The sequence below is a fragment of the Solanum dulcamara genome, chromosome 3, assembly GCF_947179165.1.
Source record: "Solanum dulcamara chromosome 3, daSolDulc1.2, whole genome shotgun sequence".
Lineage (NCBI taxonomy): Eukaryota > Viridiplantae > Streptophyta > Magnoliopsida > Solanales > Solanaceae > Solanum > Solanum dulcamara.
Genome location: NC_077239.1, coordinates 71,310,378 through 71,333,296, shown reverse-complemented (window position 1 = coordinate 71,333,296; position 22,919 = coordinate 71,310,378). Strand labels below are relative to the sequence as shown.

General features: G+C 36.0%; 1 protein-coding gene across 1 annotated transcript; it reads left to right on the top strand.

Moving 5' to 3' along the window:
- Positions 1-3,848: 3,848 nt before the first annotated feature.
- On the top strand, positions 3,849-22,589 carry LOC129882806 (methylcrotonoyl-CoA carboxylase subunit alpha, mitochondrial). Its single transcript, XM_055957260.1, has 16 exons — positions 3,849-4,267; positions 6,368-6,489; positions 7,473-7,620; positions 7,856-7,993; positions 8,218-8,313; positions 8,389-8,448; positions 13,311-13,403; positions 13,475-13,586; positions 17,289-17,393; positions 18,669-18,805; positions 18,919-19,153; positions 19,243-19,400; positions 19,502-19,618; positions 20,181-20,423; positions 20,533-20,628; positions 22,373-22,589. The coding sequence occupies exons 1-16, from the start codon at positions 3,929-3,931 to the stop codon at positions 22,385-22,387; spliced, it is 2,214 nt and encodes a 737-aa protein (XP_055813235.1). The 5' UTR covers positions 3,849-3,928; the 3' UTR covers positions 22,388-22,589.
- Positions 22,590-22,919: the final 330 nt, after the last annotated feature.

Here is a 22,919-nt window from a genome sequence, read left to right as displayed (position 1 = left end):
AACATTATGTAAATGAATTATCTCTTGAACTTCAAGTTCACATTTTTTCAACGAGGATCTAGTTAATTCATTTCACTCATAATTTTCAGCTGCCAATCATCTCCCCCTAATGTTAGAAAATATATAATATTCACCCCAACCTCATTTGAGGATTCATCTTTGTATGTGGTGGAGCAATTAAATCAGATATCACACATTTAAAGTTTAGATAAAAATTATTTGGTTTCTGGCCTTGAATCAATTTTGATGTGAAAATCTTGTTGGCTTGCTGTGTACATGTGTTGCTACATGTTAAATAAATTCATCTCATATCAAATCTTATTTGAGAGTTTTGTTTTCATAGTCATAGTTTAGTTATAATTGGAGGCATACAATTTCTGCTACAAACAATCAGTATTATCAACATAATTTCATAGTTTGCAACTCCGCTCTTAATTTAACAATTCAAGCAAACAACCTTATAAAAATCAATTTATAAGTTGACAACATAACACATGTGACCATCCCATAGATGCTTGCTAATGGTCCATATGACAGGTGAAGGGGGCCCATATTCACTTTTTATAAGTTTCAAAATCTTAGAAAATACAATCTCAATCATACAATGATCATTTTATAATGAGAAAAAGCAACACAAGAGAATTCTTGAAGATTTTTTTATTTCTTCATCATATAGCCATGTAAATTTCCAATTACTTTTGCATCACATTTGAATTGGAATGACTAACTGATCATGCCAGCTGATCTTTATTCCAATAAACGTCTAGTTTACTTTTGCATGTTATTCCATCATCATGCCCATATTTGTATACAACAAATAAAAAGAAAATGCGGGTAACCTTTTACATAAATATTTATATCCTGCTTTGGTTGTAGTAATCTGAAGATATTCAATCTTTCCATAATTTATAATCTCAATTATAATAATTTTTTTATTTTCAATTCCTTCAAAACTTAAAATGTTTCTTTTGAGACTTACTATAATCCCAATATTATTTCTCCGATAGAACAATAGCTCTTTTAAAGCTTACAATTAATTTTGTGTATTATCTCATGACACCATCCGTATGGTGAACATCTTTTTAAAGAAAAAATTATATTACTGTTATCATGGTCAAGATTACTATAGACAAGACACGTTTCTTGTTTTACTTTTCTCGTACCATAGGTACACAACTAACAACCATTTATGCCAAAATAAAATTTGTTTATTTCTCTCAAACCTTCAGTAGAAATGAGTTATGGCATATATCCAACTCATAATATTTTTATTTGCTTCTCTCAAATCTTCCGTAGAGATGAGTTATGACATATATCTAGCCCATAATATTTGTATCACATCTTGACTCATTCACTTTTAGAATGGTCGAGCATTCATGATGCTTATCACAAGTCATATTCAGGGAATGGATTAATCATGTGCATATGCTTAATAAATTTGCACTATAGCTCATTGTCATGCCTTTAAAATTTTTCATTTTTGCATGACTCACCTCAACATCATTCTGAAAGGCCAAGTGTACCACCACTTTATCTTCCTTTCTTTTGATGGAGGATTTATAAATTTATCAAATTATTAGGCCGCACAATGACTACGAATCCAATGACCTTTCATGCCATTATGATGATAAAATTACCTTCACATGTTGAAGGACTATTTGGAAAACTCATAGTGTTCTTCCTTTTATAATTATCACAATGATGACTATTATAATTTTGTCCCTCTACGCCCTTATTCATATATTCAATCACTTGTATTCTTTTAGACTTATTATTCACTGTTACTACATTCATATGATAGAATGGAGCAAATCAATTGGGTGAATTTCAAACTCATCATGCACTACTACCGCATTCACTTCAGAGAATATAACAAATTCAATGGAACAAATTTCATGACTTTCCATAAAAAATATATAATTTTTTGCCTTAGTCATCATTTTATCATCACTATGGTGCATTGAGTCTCAAACTCAATGTCTTATCCATATAATACATGTTAGACCATAATTCTATTGGACTCATATCCAATATTTTGTCATCATGGTGCATCAAAATTCAAATTGATCTCTTACCCTCTTGGTGTGATAGAACTTGAATCTACCGTCTTACCTTCAAATATTTTTCATTATGGTGCATCTGGACTTTGACTTGATGTCTTAACCTTTTGGTGCGATGGGACTTGAATCCACCGTCTTACCTTCAACCAATGGTATAATAGACTGAAGTACAACATGACTCACCCTTTGAGTCTTTCAAAATATTTAAACAAAATTCATAAAGTATAATCACTTCTGTGAACTAATGCCTTCGATAATATAAGTAATTGTAATAAAATAAATATAAAACTTACTCTACAAATTGGTGTGATAAAAATAATAGTCAAACTCATGCTACCAAAACTTTATACCTTCTTCCATTTAAGAAATTTTATGGAGCAGAGAATATTCAACCAGTAGGAGTATATTTCTTTGGTTCCTGGTCAGTGTTAGTGACCGAATACTATTGTATTATTGAGTATTGATTGAAACTTATTTCTAAATCATAAAAGGATTCTTGAAATATACATACCTGATTTTATGCATAGAATATTTTGATTGCAGTAGTTATCTTTTTCTTCCTTCTCGATTCTCATAACGTGATCAACCTGAACATGAGTTGAAGAAAAACTAAAACTCAATCTCAATTGGCCAAAGTCTCGCGCTAATAACGTGTTGTAAAACATAAGTAATATAGAGCAAGACTTATAGACAAAGATATGAAGAGTACAATATAGATATCATTTTATTCATGTCTTCAAGTGTCCCTTACAAACATGGATGACAAATCTATTTATAGGTTGAGACGTCACTATGTTAAATGCCCTAATTAGTAGATACATTCTTATCTAAAATGGTTCATAGAATCTAGGGAATATAATACATAAATGTAAGTAGTTCATGTATTGAGAATATGGACAATTCACTAATTCAATGAATTTATAACATAAACATAAATTATCTATTTTTAGCATCGTTGACAAACGTCCCATTAACTAAAATCTAAACAATAAACGTGATCTTATTTTTTTTTCACTTGGTGTTTGATATATGTATTTGAGTCCGATTATTTTAAATTTGTGTCGGATAGAGCTCCATTCGAGGCTAGCTCTCTCTCTCTCTCCTCTGTCAATATGAAGAAATTCATTCAAGTGTATTATGTAGCAATTATATTCAACCAAATATATGTGAGAGTTATATATTTTTATATCAATTACATTTGAAAAACTATATTTATATTTTTGTATCAATTATATTTGTATTCATATGAATACATTACACATTCATCCTCTCTATCAAATGTATTATGTAGCAATAGTATCCAATCAAAGGAATGCTGAATACAATTATAATTAGAATACAATTGATATATGATACAAAATAATTATGCATTAAATAAATATAAGATACAATATAAAATAAATACAAAATACAATCCTCTCTCCTCCCTCTCTCGATCTCGCTCGCTCTCTCCTTCTAATATTTATTCATTTTAATATAAATCAGTATATTTTTATATTTTTTTCTATGAAATTTATGAAAAATACAAAAATATAAATACGCACCAAATTAAAATATAATTATAAATTGTAATTAATAAAATTGTACCTTAAAAAAATTCCTATTTAAGATCTAACGTTTGCTATTTTTGAAAATTTCCCATAATTGTTTTCATAATTAAGATTTTGGTTGCGGTATAAATGTGATCTTATCGCGACTCGCGAGTACTCTGAATTTAAAACGAGCACGGCAATCGCCACAGCATCTCCACGTCATATTGGATTAAACTTCCTTCTTAAATTAGTAAATTAAAAAAAGGTCCATATTTAAATTCTGTCTCACTGCTATTCCATTTCTTTAGGCCAAGCTAACCACTACTCTTCATAACAATGTCGTTGATGGCGTTCATACTCCGGCGAAAAGTACACACGAAATCCTACATTATTCAACAATCATCGCTTTACTCCACGACGCCAGCGATAAAGAGTTCGAATAATCAACGAATTGAGAAAATACTAATTGCAAATAGAGGCGAAATTGCTTGTAGAATTATCAGAACTGCTAAGAGATTAGGGATTCGTACTGTTGCAGTTTACAGTGATGCCGATAGAGATAGTTTACATGTGAAGTCCGCCGATGAGGCTTTTCGAATTGGTCCTCCTCCTGCTCGTTTGAGCTATTTGAATTCTTCTTCTATTATTGAAGTTGCTAATAAATCAGGCTCTCAGGTATATGCGAATGCCCTTCCGATTCTCTTACTCGATTGTCTAATGTATTGATTGAGTATGTCTGGACACTATCATTGACTTCCAGAGTCTTGGGTTTGAGTCTTACCGCCATTCAACGTATACTTTAGTACTCTCTTTGTTCCAATTTTACGTGGTTCAATTGAAATTTCCAGATTCAAGCTTCTAAACTATAACCATGAATCGGGACACAAAAGCTTTATATATTTGAAAACTATATAAAAAGTGCGGTAAATTACAATAATTAATAACTGAAAATATTTAAAAGACACGTAAAGAAGTTATGGTCAATGAGAAACTTGGCTGACTCTTGAAATTTTAACTGTGCTACATAATTGAGACGAAGAGTAATAATAATGTTCTCTTTCTAATATTTGTGGGTTTTGTGGTCTGGATATGTTAAGACGCTAGAGTCATCATTTATGCGAACATTTACTTTTAATTTTGCAATAATTGATATATATATATATATATATATATATATATATATATATATATATATAGGTCTCTTATATGACAACAATATGCAATATTTCAAACTTTTCTGCACTACCATTATCTATTGTCTCATTCATTTGTAAAAAAATATAGGTCAATAAGTACTTACTGAGCAGGAGTGCATTATGTAGGTTACCAATGGACTCACCCTCTCCTCCCACCGGAAGAGGAAAAAAGGAAAATTCCAAAATGAAAAAGGGAAAGATGAATATTTTAATCATGTTTGACTAGTTTATACCAGTGAAAACCATGGTTAAAACTCAGAAATGTTATTCCAGGCATATGTCAATATAAGTAATGATGATCTTTTGGGTGATTAAAAAGCGATATTACAGCTAGGACAGAAGCTTTTTTCAGAATTGCTTTTGATCAAACCTGATTTTAGTGTGTACCCGGGACTTATTATTTCCATCTGTTCTTTTCGGTTGTCTCAGAACTGTATTCTTCAAGCAAGAAACTTTGATACAATAGTTATATCATTTAGAGTGTGTCAGAACCGTATTCTTCAAGCAAGAACTTTGATACAATAGTTATATTGTTTAGTGTGTCTCGGAGCTGTATTCTTCAAGCAAGAAATTTGATACATTAGTTATATCAAACATGATTTTAGTGTGTGTAATATAGATGCTTTTTTTTTTAACTATTGGGCACCAGTAATGGTTTAAAATCGGATGTGAAAGCAATGCTTATCTTTTTATCTTTATTGGTGGAGATATAAGTTTCAAATCATTGTTTTATTTATCAATGTACATCCTCGCCTTGGTCGGCAAAGTTACCTAGTATCTGTTGCTTGTGGGAGGTTGCAGGTATCATGTGGAATTAGTCGAGGTGCGCACAAGTTGACCTCGACACCACAGTTATAAAAAGATCGATGTACATCTCTAGAAATAACTGACTTTACCTTTTCTTTAAAGGAGATATAAGAGACAATTCCATGATTCTCTTTTACCTAGGTATCCAACATATGAAAATATTTGAATGGTGCACTACATTGCACGCTACTCATTAAGTGCATCAGAGATCCAGCTATGTCTTAATGTATAGTTCAATGGCACTAGACGCTAGACTGGACTAGATGCTAGACTTAGTGATGCTACGGTCCATCCTCAAATATCTTACTCCCTCCGTCCAATTTTAAGTGGCACTGTTGACTTGGCACGGTGTTTAAGGGAAAAAGGAAGACTTTTGAAACTTGTGGTCTAAAATTATCCATATATATGTATAAGGGGAATTTTAAAGTTAAATTGTTTCCAATTATAGTAAGGTGACATTCTTTTTGGGACGGACTAAAAAGGAAAATGTGCCTCATAAAATGGGACAAAGGGAGTATTTCTTAAGAAGAAAACATGGTCTTTCTTGCCACTCGACATGAACTCCAAAAAAAAAACTAGTAATACAATGAGCATATCCGTTTCTATGAAATGTGTAGACCTTTTCTTTTACTTGTTCGACTCGTGATAATTCCAAGGTTCAAATATTTAAATTGTCATATTTTTAAATTAAAGTTTTGCTGATTAAATGATTGCCAACATGTAAACATTCAGAGTGGATCTCTTGTTTATATTTTGTTTATTTTATAATTAGGCTATCCACCCAGGTTATGGATTCTTATCTGAAAGTGCTGATTTTGCTCAACTTTGTGAGGATGAGAATCTCTTATTTATTGGACCTCCTGCCTCTGCAATCCGTGACATGGGTGATAAAAGGTAGAGATCATTTCCATTCCACTTGCTATCATGTTATGCCTATGTATTCCACTTGTTTTTATCAAGTTAATTTATTCCTACAACAGTTGAATCATTCAAATGGCTAGTTCTAATTTGCGAGGGAGATAAAAAGACATAACTTTGAATCAGGATTATGAATCATCTCAGGAAGTTACTCATACCCTTTTTCGATTTCAGCAGGAGAAAGCATTAGGTTAGAAGTTTACTGTAATGGGAAGAAAGGAAGCTCCGTGTTTGTATATCTCATTTCTTTTGTTGATGAATTTTCAGTTTTTCCCTCCTTTGAACATGGACAATCATGTTTCATCTCAGTCCATCACCTTTTGGTATCAATATGGTTGATTTAATTTTAGGATCTCACCAATGTAAACTGGCTGCATTAATACTTGAATAGATGGGTGTTAACTTTTTGCACCAGACAGAAATTTGATGCATTTTGGTTATTTAAAAACTGCTGACTGTGACATTGGGATTAGTATGATTGCTGTTAGTGTTTGTGTGAGACGGGGATGTTGATTTATGTGTAGCAGCAAGCCTTAGTGGTTGTCTATGCATATCAATTATTTTTTAAAGTCGATTTTAGCCTCAAGTGTATTTCATGTGGCTAAGCACCACATTTGCAAAGGTCCTGTGTTCAAGTAACATGGAACATGACAATAATTCATATCAGACTTAAATGTTAGTCCTATATCACCTCTGTGAATTATATTTTCAGCTTCTCCCATATTTATTAAGCAATGGCTTAGAAAGTGTTTATATGCAAACGTTAAATCACATCGCATCGACCTACTAGCATTTCTGGCATGCAGTTTTATGAAATGATCTGTCACAGTGTTCCACATTCTTATGCAGTTTGACTTCCATGTGCTAGTCTTTCAGTGAAGTCTTAATTTAGCAATATTTTTTTGCAATTGGATGCTGACAATTCATGCCTATTTCCTTTCTCGGGATATTTCCATCAGTGCTTCAAAGAGAATAATGGGTGCAGCTGGGGTTCCACTTGTGCCTGGATATCATGGTGATGAGCAAGATATTGACTTTATGAAGTTGCAAGCAGACAAAATTGGGTATCCTATTTTAATTAAGCCAACCCATGGAGGTGGAGGGAAGGTCTGCCTTCTGTTAACGTACTATTTATTTTGCTGAAGGAAAACAAACTTAACTTCTAGCTTACGAGTTGTGCAATCCAATCTTACTGTGTATGACCATTACTATTAAAGATTTCACTATAAGAAGAAATCTTATAATGCCAACAGGATAGCTTAAGTATATCTGAAGAAATGCTCTTGTTTATCTTGTTCTATAGTAAAAAAAAGATTACGTTTGCTAACCTGATTAATTTCAGGGTATGAGGATTGTTCAAAGTCCAAATGAATTTGCGGACTCATTCTTGGGGGCCCAACGTGAGGCAGCTGCATCATTTGGTATAAGTACAATCCTACTGGAGAAATATATTACTAAACCAAGACACATAGAAGTCCAGGTAGCTCTTGTTATATTTTGATAGACTGGGTGGTCCTTTCAATTTTTGTTTTCTTGCTAGTTAGATTAGTAGCTAACCTTCACTAGTTGGGGGAAAAAATGAATTAAAAGAGCCCCCCAACTAGCTTGAGATTGAGGCATATTAGTTGTAGTTGTATTTTCCTGCCTTGCCCCTTTTCATACTTGATAAATATAATTCCAGTTTGCTTTCATTTATTTTGTTAGATATTTGGGGATAAACAAGGTAATATAATACATCTCTATGAGAGAGATTGTAGTGTGCAGCGAAGACACCAGAAGATAATAGAAGAAGCTCCAGCTGTAAGACTCTTTTTGTTATTTTCTTTATTTCTATTGAAGTGTCCTAAAAGGTTGACAAAACTTTGTTATCCGCAGCCTAACGTGAGCTCTGACTTCCGCTCCCATCTGGGTCAAGCAGCTGTATCTGCAGCTAAGGTCAGATGAATTTCTCTGTTTTCTCTGTGCAGACTAGGTAGTCTTCTTGAAATTGTCAAGTTTATTGGTGGTTAGTTTTTAAATACCTTACTTTTTATTGGCGGAGACAGATTATCTGAAATCCAGAAAAATGTGTTTTTAACTATCATAAATCATTTATTGTGTAACGCATGTACACAAGTCTCATCAATTACTTAAAACATGACAGTGAGGAAATGAACCTTGGGTCTAATTCAACCAAAAAGTTAGCTCATGAGGTGATGATTGCCCAAGGCCATATAAGGAGGTAAACAACTATAATTGTAGAGAAGTAGAATGAAAATATGTGTATATTTAATGAGCTCAAATGGAGTTGATTTACAAAGGAAATGGAAAAATTATGCTAAGCTAACTCCTAGAAGCTAGGAGCAGATAAACAATATGGAAACAAACTAACTTAATGATAAAATATTGTGAATAGGAAATTAAAGCCTAAAATAACTAAAGAGGATTCATCCTAATGCACAACAAGTGCTGAGTAGTAGGACTCATCCAAATGTACAAGTGGTGAGTACTGAGTAGTACATGCACTACTATACCCCCTCAAGTTAGGTGTGAAGAGACACCACCTAACTTAGGAACCGTGCGCTGGAAGGTGGGCTTGGACAATGATTGGGTGACTGGATCTACAAGTTGAATAGTGGAGTGGACGAGCAATACTCGGATTAGGCCATTGTGTTCTTGGTTGCGAACATAGTGAAGATCAACCTCAATGTGCTTCATTTTGGTATGATGTACTAGATTTTTGGATTGTACGTGATCCCAATGGTTATCACTAAGTATTATAGGAGCAGAGAGCAGCACATGAAGATCCTTGAGCAAGTGGGTGATCCAGTTCATTTAAGACAATGCAGAAGCAACCGCACGATACTCAGCCTCAATGGAGGAGGTGCAGGAGATAGTAATTGCTTACTAGAACACCAGGAAATAGGCGTTGTGCCTAGATAAAAGATGTAACTAGAGATCAAGCAATGTTATCAAAAGAAAAAAGCGCAAATAAAGGGTGGGCTTTAATGAAATCTCAAATGGAGAAAAAAAGTTACGAATATATATATTAGTCCAGGACTAATAATTATAAGCATGAATAAAAAATATATGGACAAAGAAGTTGATTTTTTTTTTACGATAAAGTGAAATGTCAATTGTTTAATGTTGCATCTTCTGGAAATGCTCATTGGAAAGGAAAGCTATGTCTTAGAGCCTTGATGACGATACTGAAATGCACATTAAGCGAGGCAAAACACTCAACACGTTTTGAGCCTTGCTTCAGGGCTTAAACGCGCCTTTGACAACACTGAGATCAAGAAGCTGTCATTGATATCATCTGCCCAATCAACATGAACATAGGCATAGAGAGCAAACGATTTATGGGAAGTATGAATACCATACTTGATGTTTCTTTTAGATATTGAAGGATACATTTAACTGCCTTCTAGTAAACCATAGAAAGTGAGGTGTTGAACTGAGTAAGCCTGTATATTGAATATCAGAATATGTGATGTTAGGTCCGGTAAACAAAAGGTACTAAAGCTTATCTACCACACTCCTGTACTCGTTGCCATCAGTTTTTGGAGGCTGCTCATCAACTTGTAGTGTTACAGACGTGCTCATGGGTGACTGAGCGCCTTTGCGTTCTTACATCAGAAGGTCATGTAACACTTCCTCCATATACATAGATTGATTGTGAAACAAACCCTTGTTGCATCCTTGTACCTCATAGCCAAGAAATAGGTCAGTAAACCAAGATATTTAAGAAAAAACTCTTTGGAAAGAGAGGTCATGACTTGTTGAATGAGTGTTTCATTACGTCTGGTGAGTATGATGTCATCCACATATATCAAAATATAAACAGTAACTCCCAATTGTGTAGAACAAAACAAGAATTATCAGACGCAGCCGTCTGGAACCTCATTAGAATCAAAGAATCGGTGAGTGCTTCATACCAAGCTTTAGGTTCTTGCTATCCATAGATAGCCTCTTTGAGATGATATAGATAGTTGGGATGAGCCAGATTTTCATAGCCGGGAGTTTGGAACATATACCCGTCTTCATGAAGCAGCGTCTCTCTATATTTGTTTATGATATTTTGCAGTGCCCAACTTTCGGCACATAAAGAGTGAATAATGTTCAAATTGTGGTGGGAGCCACCGGACTGAATGTCTTATAAAAATCAACTCCAGGACTTTGAGTGAACCTTTTTGCAATTAACGTGCTTTATACATCAGACTTGATTTTAATTCGAAACAACCACTTGCAAAATACAATATTTCTGGTGTGGTCTGGTGTAACCAATTCGCAAGTCTGGTTCTTCATCAATGCATCAAACACACTTCATTACATCTCTCCAACATGAATTTTTTTTTGCTTGTTGGTGGGTTATAGGTAGAGGGGGTGCAGACTGAGTTATTTGGGCAGTGTGGTCAATGATTTTTCGTCGCTTGAAAATGTTGTTTCTGACCTCGTCACTAGATGGTTTTGCTCTGTTTATGGAATGCGAAACAATTGATTCAGTGGGTTGAGGCGAACCGAGAGCGTGGATTCTCTCACTTTTGTTAGCATTGAGGGATTGGATTGATATATTAGGTGATCAGTTTGGGCGACACTGATATACATGAGTAATTTGTGGTCGGCGATTTAAGAAGGGAGGACGAGTAGAGTTGGCAGGGGTTTAGGCTGGTTGGTACTAAAAGCACTATACTCATCTCACAGGTCTCTCAATTTGTTGTAGTAACTAGATATAGTCGAAACCCCTTGAGATAATGTTGCAATATCTTTGTGAATAGTAAATCCTAGATCCATTCATCTTGTCAAATGTCTGTTCCATACCTCGCCTGAAACTGAGGCATAGACAATGCTGGTCGGGAGACCCTTCAACACAGTCTTCATAATCCAAGAGAGAACTATAGCATAGGATCATTCCCATTGATTATGCAGCATTATATCATAATTTTCCTTTAAACATTTTCCTTGCACAAACTGAGGCATAGACAATGCTGGTCGGGAGACCCTTCAATACAGTCTTCATAATCCAAGAGAGAACTATAGCATAGGATCATTCCCATTGATTATGCAGCATTATATCATAATTTTCCTTTAAACATTTTCCTTGCACAAATCCTAATTTATTGTTGTCGAGGAATGCTATCTTAATAGATCTACTCCACGAGGTGTAGTTTTCAGATCCTTACAACAGTATTGCCATCAAATTGATGCCTGGAGGAGTATCTGAAGGGTGCCTTTTATAAAAAAAAAAAGGTAACCGAAAGATTCAGATACAATGAGTGATTGTGATCCATCACCAATGTGTCTCTGTCTCCATTGTATTCGCCATTTCTCAAGCTTCAGCACTTCGAATTGCAACAAAATCAAAGATCACAGAAACCCTAACTGTCTGCAGACTAAAAGAAGAAAGTTGCGAAGCAGAAAAGGGATGTCTACCGATTGAACTGCTTCTTTGCTAGAAATGAGAACCTCTAATCAGTTGGACTCAGCTCCATTGATTGAGGCTCTAGTACCATGTCAGAATCACCATGACTTAATGGAGAGATAGAGCTCGAATAATAGAGGCAAAATTGGGGCTAGTTTCTGAATGTAGTAGGCGAGTAGATGAATACAATTACACCTGATTTACTACATCTAACTAATGTATACATACTGTCAACTACCAGCTGACAAACTAGTTAACTATCTCATTTAATTAAGCTAACTTCACCCACTGTTGTACATACAATCCACTGTACACTCTACAGAGACAATATGCCATAGCCTGTCATTTTAGCATTTCCTCCTAGCTGTATTGCAACTGTAGCTTTCCTCTCAATATACTCGTATATTAGAACAAATGTGTACATCTTAAGTACACCATTCCTTCTCAGAAAGACTCAAGTGAAGATGTCTTCGGAACAAATATTTGTAATTTCATTCGTATGTTTGATTAATGCAAGAAACAATATTGCATCACAAAGGAGAAGTGGAAAAGTGTACACTTGTGGAGGGGCAAACTTTGGACAAGTTTAAAGCTAGGAGATAATATTACCAAATTGGGTGCATATCAGTTGGTAGCAGAAGGCAAAGGGTATGTTTAGGCGGTAACAGACGAAGGGCATTTTTGTGTGTATTTACCTTTCTGAAGAGCAGGTGGGACAAAGTTTTAGGGTCGAAGTCCATATGCAGAAATTCCTTTTTTTACAAATTAAAGCAATGTATTCTAAGGCTAGCATGGGAAAAAAATGGTTGTTGGCTTCATTGACTTGAAGTTGTGACTGTTAAAGCTTATATCTGCACTAGGGGATGGGATTATGCTAGCTCTGCATCGTGTTATATGATAGTTGCAGTTCTTATCTAAAACAAGGATGAAGCTTGATATAGCCAGTAGTGAATTAAGATCTATATTTGACTGCTGAGGTTAACCCGCATCTTTGATTAGTAATTAGTTTCTATCCTTTTTTGCTAAGTTATTACGCTATCTTTATTTTAGGAAGGAGATTTGGGTTGCATTCTACCACATTGCCATTAAATGACCAAAAAAACGAATTTCTCCATTTTCTCTCTCTATCATATGTTGATATATTCCCCCCTCCCTCTCTCTCGCTCTTGTGTGAAGTGTGATTGTAGTATTGAGTTCCTATACATATTCTGTTATGATAAAGTTAATTCTTGATCAATTAGTATCACTATCCTTCTATTTGGAAGAGATGTTCTGTGGAAAAACCTCTCATATTATGATCTGGTCCCTTGTGCTGTCTGCTGTCTGTTCAAATCTTTTTTCAGTATTGTTCTCAATTGTTTCTCCTGACCTGAAAGCCCCTCCATTATGTTTGAAGGCAGTCAATTACCACAGTGCAGGAACTGTTGAGTTTATAGTTGATACACAATCTGGACAATTTCATTTTATGGAGATGAACACCCGTCTTCAGGTACTTTTGATCAGTGTATGCCCTTCCCTTCTTGTAGCAATAGAGCAGAGGATATAACCACTCTCTGTCAGGTTGAGCATCCTGTTACAGAGATGATTGTTGGTCAAGATCTTGTAGAGTGGCAAATACGTGTTGCAAATGGGGAGCCTCTTCCCTTGACTCAGTCGGAGGTGCCATTTTCAGGTTAGAGTTTACACTGGCTAGCTTGCTTTACTGTTCTCTAAAAGTTTTATGCAAAGTTCTTGCTTGGTAGGATCTGCTGGACGAAACTGGAGTTATTTACCTAGATATACCAAGACTGCATACAACTCGATAGCATGACTCTTAGTATATAATGTTCCTTTTACTTCCCTGGAAATTGGAATATAAAAAGTTGCTAGGATTTATGGTCCCTGGACGGTAAATTTGAAAATTGCTTGGACTCAAAGAAATTTAGTTCCATTACATACTGTAGCTTAAAAGTTTTCTTGACATTGCCCTTATGTTAAAATTGGAGATTGTCTCACATAATAGTGAGAATGGTGTAGAATGGTGTCTCCATAAACTCTTGAATGAGGAAGGGGACAGAGAGATTGTGTTGAGAGATTTGGAACAGACAGGAAGGCCTCACGATTTTGGGTGTTGTAGGAGTATTACGGTCGAGGAAGTTAAGGGTGTTGTTCGTAGTATGCGCTGGGGAAGAGTGACCGGACCTGACGAGGTTCCTGTGGAATTTTGGAAGAGCGAAAGCTCGGCAGGTTTAGAGTGGCTGACTAGGTTATTTAATGTCATCTTTAAGATGGCAGCGATGCCCGGAGAATGGAGGTCGAGCGTAATGATCCCTCTATACAAAAATAAGGGGGATATCCAGAGTTGCAACAACTATAAAGGTATCAAGCTTCTAAGCCATACTATGAAAGTGTGGAAAAGAGTGGTGGAGATGAGGGTAAGGAGAGACGTGTCTATTTCAGAGAATCAGTTCGGATTTATGCCGGGACGCTCAACTACAGAAGCCATACATCTTATGAGGAGACTAGTGGAGCAATATAGGGAGAGGAAGAAGGATTTGCATATGGTATTCATCGACCTAGAAAAGGCCTACGATAAAGTGCCACGAGAGATACTATGGAGATGTTTGGAGGCTAAAGGTGTACCTGCGACATACATTAGGCTGATCAAGGACATGTATGAGGGGGTCAGAACCAGGGTAAGGACAGTCGGAGGCGACTCAGAGCACTTCCCAGTTGTGATGGGGTTGCATCAAGGATCAGCTCTTAGTACGTTTTTATTTGCCTTGGTGATAGATGGATTGACGCGACAAATTCAGGGTGAGGTGCCATGGTGTATGCTTTTCACGGATGACATAGTCTTGATTGATGAGACTCGCAGCGGAGTTAACGCTAAGCTGGAGGATTGGAGACAGACCTTGGAGTCTAAAGGGTTTAAGCTGAGTAGGACCAAGACAAAGTACTTAGAGTGCAAGTTCAGTGAGACACCTCAGGAGGTTGGCACGGAAGTTAGGCTTGGTGACCAGGCCATTCAAAAGAAGAGTAGTTTCAAGTACCTTGGGTCTATTATGCAAGGCAGCGGGGAGATTGACGATGATGTCACACATCATATTGGGGCAGGGTGGATGAAATGGAGGCTCGCTTCCGGTGTGCTATGTGACAAGAAGGTGCCTCCACAACTTAAGGGCAAGTTCTACAAAGTGGTGGTTAGACCGGCTATGTTATACGAGGCGGAGTGTTGGCCATTTAAGGTATCCCACGTTCAAAAGATGAAAGTTGCTGAAATGAGAATGTTGAGATGGATGTGTGGGCATACCAGGAGTGACAGGATTAGAAACGAGACTATTCGGGACAAGGTAGGAGTGGCCTAGGTGAAAAACAAGATGCGGAAAATGCGACTGAGATGGTTTGGGCATGTGAAGAGGAGAAACACAGATGTCCCAGTGCGGAGGTGTGAGAGGTTAGCCATGGATGGTTTCAGAAGAGGTAGGGGTAGGCCGAAGAAATATTGGAGAGAGGTGATTAGACAGGACATGACGCAATTACAACTTACCGAGGATATGACCTTAGATAGAAGGGTGTGGAGGACCCATATTAGGATAGAAGGCTAGTTCATAGTCTCGTTATTATTCCTTATTAGTAGGCGTATTAGCACACTATGTTTCCCTGTGGTCTGTTGTCTATTATTATTTATTACTTTCATTACTTTCTGTACTTTGATTGTTCTATTTTATCTAGGTTGCTTTTGCTTTCGTTACTTGTTTTTCCATAAATCTTTGAACTTCTTATTCTTATCTGACTTCTTTTTTGATTTTATTTGATTTTATTGAGCCGAGGGTCTTTCGGAAACAGCCGTCCTACCTTGGTAGGAGTCAAGTCTGATTACACTTTACCCTCCCTAGACTCCACGTTGTGGGATTTCACTGAGTCGTCGTTGTTGTTGTTGTTCTATCTCACTTGTATGTATTTTTGCTGTAAAGAGATAATAACATGTTGTATGGATAGCTGGTCAAACTTGGTGGAAAGTGATGGATGACTTGAGCAGAGTCATATGCACAGATTGTACTATATTTCTCTTTGCACCAACATGGGACTTTTTGTGAAATGTCTTGTCTTTAAAAAAGAAGGGATAAATACTTAAGTCAGTAGAACAATCACTTGCACAGAAGTTTAACTGATATGTCTGTTCTTTTACAAGTAATATAAAACAGAAACTTATTTTAATGTCATAATATTGGCAGCAATTCAAAGGCTTACCTGAAATTGAGAACCGTTTACGGAAAGTGATGCCTTGATTAATATAATATCATCTTTGTAGCATAACTAGATCCAGTAATGCTTAGTGAAAATCTTAACTTTTGAGTGGTATTGACATTTCTATAGTCTTTTAATAACACAATCCAAATCGAGTACTTCGTTTGGTTGTTGTTTAGGAAGTGAATTATTCATGTATTAAAATCAACATAACTAGTACCATGTTTGGTAGCATTTTAATTATGTATAAAATTCAGCATACCAAGTACGATGTTCAGTTACCTATTTACAAACCCACATAACTAATACATGTATAAGTTATAAGAGAATCTATGTATTATTTTATGCAGGGTAGAAGATAGAATAACTAACCCCCTGCATAAAATCTGCATAAAATAATATATAAATTCCCTTATAACTAATTTCTATCCTTGCATTACTAATGCATGTACAACTCTAACCAGCAAGCAAACGAGGTTTCTTTTTACCCCTCCCAGGAGCTCCCCCTTTTATGCAGGGTTTAGTTATCCATGTATTAGTTATTCTATCTACTATCCTGCATGAAATAATACATACATTCCCTCATAACTAATCTCTATCCCTGCATTACTAATACATGTACAACTCTAACCAACAACCGAACGACCCCTTAACCCATGGAGGGAAGCTGCGTTTCATTATAACAAAAAGTTTTTCTTCTTGTTAATGTAGTCAATGCATGGACATGGTTCAGGGAAAATTTCCCATTTCAAACTTGGACTAACACAATAAAGGGCAGCCCGGTGAACTAAAGCTCCCGCTATGTGCAGGGTCCGGGGAAGGGCCCGACCACAAGGGTCTATTGTATGCAGCCTTACCTTGCATTTCTGCCAGAGGCTGTTTCCAAGGCTTGAACCCGTCACCTCCTGGTCACATGACAACAACTTTACCAGTTACTCCAAGGCTCCCCTACTAAACTTGGACTAACACAATATGAGCTTAATATAATTTATCAGTGAAATTCATTCGTGAAAAATGTTCTCTGAAGTAAACTGCTGCAGAAAACTCTTTAACTGGAAACAAATCTAGGAGTTTTAAGTTAATTTTAAACCCTAAAGCATATGGAAGAATTTATAGATACTGATGTTTGTCAGTTTAATGCCAGGTCATGCTTTTGAAGCCCGAATTTATGCTGAAAATGTTCCAAAAGGATTTCTTCCAGCAACTGGTGTTCTTCATCGTTATTGTCCTGTTACAGTTACATCAGCAGGTGCGGATCCATACTATGATCATCTTATTTATGAAATGTTACATTAGGCCTCCTTTAAGTGGGTTGCTACTGAGGAAACATGATAGAACCCTCGATCTTTCGAGAGGGAACAAGATATTTTAGCAATTCTGTTAACTTTCTTATCATATCAACTCCACTTTGTTCCTTGATTTGTGTAGATTGTTTTTCTAACCGTACTAGCATCAAATCTTAAATGTGAAACAAGTTTCCATGTAAAAAGCATGACCCATAGCTGCAAAATGTATGAGCAGATGCATAACTGCTTCCATGGTGTTGAATAGGAATACCAGCACTTGCTACCCATTCTCACATTTCTGAAGAGTTTCTGTTATTTATAAAAAATGAAACTGGATCCACTCAGAAGAAATGTATGAATGGCTTTCTGGGAGATCTATCAGTGTTTTTATGTCAAAAATTGTTATATGGAATCATTTGACTCAGAACTAAAATTAGGGTCTCTCTCCCCAGCTGGATTTCCTTTTACACTGCTAGCCAAAAGCTTTTCAACTCGATCTAGTAGTCAATTACTTCAAGGCCTTTGAAGTATCAAGCTAGGTTGCTCAATTTGCTGACTGATAAAAAAAGGACAGCCCAGTGCACAGAGCATCCCAGGTTCATGCAGGGCCTAGGGAAGGGCCGCACTGCTGCCTACCTGATACACAAGCATCAGTGGCTGATTCAACCAGTGTAGTCAAAGGCGTGCTTAAGCCTTGAAGCGAGGCTCAAAACGTGTTGAGTGCTTCGCCTCGCTTTATGTTCACTTCAGTGTCGTCAGCGAGGTTCGAAGGCAAACTTTTCCTTGCCAATGAGCCTCTTTTAATGAAGGGACACTAAACAATTGATATTTCACTTTATCATAGTTTTTTTTTCAATTTCTTTGTTCATATATTTGTCATTCATGTTTATAATTATTAGTCTTGGACTAAACATATATATTTGTATTTTTTTGTCCCTTTGCGCCTTTTTTCATTAAAGCCCATGCTTTATTTGCGCTTTGCGCTTAAAGCCCCAACAGACCTTAGAGCTTTTTTGCGCTTTTCGCCTTTGATAACACTGGATTCAACAGTTTTCTGACTGATACTATAACATATTTACTAAAGCTAATTGCTATAGTTTAATGAAGTTCTGAGCTTAACCCATAGAGGATTCTCTGCTTATCATCTATCAGTATATTTGCCTTTCTGATTATGCAAATTGCTAATTATTGTTAAGCTGTATATTTTGCACTTGCACGACTTTAATACAAAATTGCAGTTAGAGTTGAGACTGGAGTTGAGGAAGGGGACACAGTAAGCATGCATTATGATCCCATGATTGCAAAGCTAGTAGTATGGGGACAGGACCGCCTTTCAGCACTGATAAAGATGAAGGATTGCTTGTCAAAGTTTCAGGTATGATTTTTTCTTTTGTGTTGGCCTGTTTTGCAGGTATTGATTCAGATTAAATAGTTTATAATGAAGAATACTCTAGTAATTGAGATCTAATCACTGGTCATTTAATGAAGGTTGCAGGTTTACCCACCAATATAGACTTTCTCATTAAGCTTGCCAGTCATAGGGCTTTTCAAAATGGTGAAGTAGAAACTCATTTTATTGAGCGGTACAAGGATGATCTGTTCATAGACGGTTCCAATTCAATATCAGTGGAAAAAGCTGTTAGTGCTGCCAAACATGCTGCATCCATTGTAGCTTCATGCATTTGCCAAAATGAACTTGCAGCCTTTAAGGATAAGGCTCCTGGTGAATACTAATATCCTGTTGTGTTTAGCTAAGGCATGCTTTAATCCGGACAGCTGATGCGTAGTTTATTGATCTGTTCTCTTAAGCAGGAGGCCTCCATTTGTGGTATGGTAATCCTCCATTCAGAGTCAATCATTTTGCTAAGCGAACAGTGGATCTTGAATGGGAGAATCAATACAGTATTAGCGGTTCAAATCTTTTAACAGTCTCCATCACCTATTTGCCAGATGGGAAATACCTAGTTGAGGTAATAATAATTTCTCAGTTTGATATAAAAGTATTACTATAGTCAAGTTTATTTTTGCCTTTAAGTTTTTCCATTTGCAGCAAAATAATCTATATCTTTAGACAGGAGAAAGCAGTTCCCCTGGTTTGGAGATCCAAGTGACACAATTAAGCAACAATGACTATAGAGTTGAAGTGGATGGCCTAAGCCTAAATGTCTGCTTGGCAGCTTACTCCAAGGTAACACCTTATAATTCAGGTCCTTATCTTCAAGCTGTCCTGGCATACATATTGACTGACAAGCGCACAACTATGTTTAGGCTGAGGCTGGGGTTATTGAAATGCCTAACATTGCACAACAATGTGATTAATTAACGTACTAAATTTATATAATATTAAGAATTCTTTAAGGTTGTGAATTGTGCACTTTGCTTCAAAGAAGCGTGCACTTGTCTTCTCACTTTTTGCTTCAGGCCCTATGGACTTTCTTTTTTTTTGCACATTTCGCTATTAAGAACACTGGTTTCTAACACTACTTCCAATCTAGTAACCAATGAAAAAGAAAAAAGAAGAGAGAAAGATTAACCCTCTAGGGATCCCAGGTGTAGATTTTTTTCAGGGAGTGTTGGAATGGTGCAACTTAGTCCACTAAATACAATTTGGACTAAAGATAAAGGGTTTGCATATCTTTAGCACATTTTGTCTTGGTTCATGAGAATCTGATGCCCCTTGATCAAGAATGCAGTGGTTGCCAAGGAAAAACTCTATCCAAATTTAGTTAGACAAACTTCCATTTTTGCAGGATCAAATTGAGCATATTCACATCTGGCATGGCGACTATCAACATCACTTTAAACATAGGATGGGCCTTGAAATTTATGATGATGACGAAACGATAGACAAACCTGCTAGGGTGGCGACATCTTATCCTTCTGGCACCGTGATTGCACCAATGGCTGGTCTAGTGGTTAAAGTATTGGTGAAGGATGCGGAGAAAGTTCAGGAGGGACAACCTGTGTTAGTATTAGAAGCAATGAAGATGGAGGTGTGTATATTACAACCACAGCTTAAGATTAATATCTCCTGAGTGGCTTTATTGTTTTGGCTGGTTTTAATTTATTACTTTCGCTGCCCTTTACATCTTCTATGAGTAGCATGTCGTGAAAGCACCAGCTAATGGTTATGTAAAAGGGCTTGAAGTTAAAGTGGGCCAATCGGTCCAAGATGGTATCAAACTCTTTTCTCTCAAGGTTAGTCTTCTCTTCTTAAGATTCATGGACTTCGTTCACATTTATATTTAATAAATATTGCATAGAACATTTTAAACATTGGGAGCAAGCATCAGGCTGCTATGGTGTTTTTAACATTCTGGGCATCAAGCAAAAGTAGGATAATATGAATCCTAGATATTATTGCATTCTCATTGATGAATGAATTTCTCAAAGAGAATTGGATAACATAACAAAATCACAGCAAGAAGTGGTTTTGGGGAAGCAAAAGGGCACTAAGAGTATTCCTATATATATATATCCTTGATTTGCTTAGTCAAAATTTCCATGCACATGATTCTGCATGTTTAGGTGGAATGTCTACTTTGCATAATGAAGTGAGAACTTTTGTTCTTAGAGCCCGTTTGGATTGGCTTTAAGTTGGTCCCCTTTTCAGCTTTTGGACGTGTTTGACTAATGCTAACTTTAAGCCAGAAAGTTCTTAAAGTCAGTCAAAAATGAAAAGTTAGGATTCCTAACTTTTTTTTTTTCTAAGTGTTCATTTTCTTTGACCATGGAAATTACTTTTATATCCCTTATATTTTAACTAAATTTCCAAACTACCCTTTTTATTCTTTTAACCCTAAAATTCACATAATTTTCCTCATTTAAGCACTTTTATCCAAACACTCAACTGCTTATTTATAAAAATAACTTTCAGCACTTTAAAGTTCTAAAAGCACTTCATACATAAAAATTACTTTTTTTAAACCCATCCAAACGGGCTCTTAATCTTGTTGGTTAGCTTTCCTTGCTGAATCACACAAATACTATGATTCATAATGTTACTCCAGAGAAGGTCAAAGTATCACTTTTAAAAACCTGCAAAATTTGAGTCAACCATGCTAGCTCGCTCTTTGTATCTAATCGTCTTTCTGTTGTATTCTAAACTCCTCGGTCTTTTTCATCTTTGTTTGCCATCCTCATTATTCCTTGACACTGCTGTCTTCCATCTTTGTTTGGTGGCCGGTACTTATCCTTTTCGCTGCTTGTTGATTTTACTAAAAAATGTAGCTCAAGACTTCTAAAAGCCTGCAAAACATATGCATTGGTGCCATAACTGGCCCACATTTTGGGTCAAAAGTCATTGTAGCTCCTGCTTGGACCAAATATCCTTATCTTCGTTGCTCAGAAGGTAACGGGTGCAGATCTAGAGCTCAGATTCTTCATTACATAAATTTTAAGATTCCGGGATATGGATCTGAGTGCGGATACTGATGCTGAGATACGACCAATAAATGTCTATTACAACATATATACGAATATACGAATATATTTTGATTAATTAAAGTTTTTGAACTAAAACTAATAAAATTTAATTTCTTATAGACCTAATATTTTATTCATAAGATATCTCGTTTAATAAAAAGCGTTCTCGGATTTTATATAACTATATGTATTATACATAAACCCAAAAATCAACCCAATACCCACACAATCTATATTTCTTGGTCATAGATGTAGTTAAAGCATCCAAAGTGAGTTGACCAAATCCGTGTGGATTCCACACACACGCCCAAATTGTGTCGTATCAACACCGGTGTGGCAGGGATTTTGAAGGGTTTTAACAACGTAGATCCTTTTATCTATGCAGTCTTATGTTTATTTGAATGGACATTCTTTCATGTTGCATCAATATGTTTATTTGAATGAATATTCTTTCCTGTTGCATCAATATCATTACTATATCAGCATATACTGAATTAGTTGTTCTACTCCTTGACAGGAGTCGAGGCTATGACAACATCATCCTACACTACTGTATGTATGACCTTCCTATGAGGACTGTACATCCTATAGGTATAAGAATAACAACATTGAGATGTAAAATCTCTTGGAGTTTCATCTTCTGTATTTCAAATACGTTTACTTTTAAAAGACTTCCAGCTCAAAGTTTGTCTGGATTAGTGGTATATGATTAATGGTTACTCATTCATTGCTAAGATATACGAGCAAAGTTCTGTCTGCTTAGTTCCGAAAGTTATATGTTGGGTATTTTGCAAGAAAAAAACATGTTTTGCCCTGTCCTGTTTCTCAGGTTCTTCTATCATTTTACCGTCGTTAATGATGCTTAGTTCTCCATTTCCTTTTTCGTTTTGAACTCATCAGTGGAACAATTCCATGGAAGAAAACTGTGACTGCTGTTTGCAGACTACATGCTTTTAACAAACAACGTCTTCGTACTATTTATATTCTAATTCAGACGCTTCTATACAACCACAGTGAAATCCCACTAAATGGGTTCCAGACCTTATCATTATTTCATGGAGGTT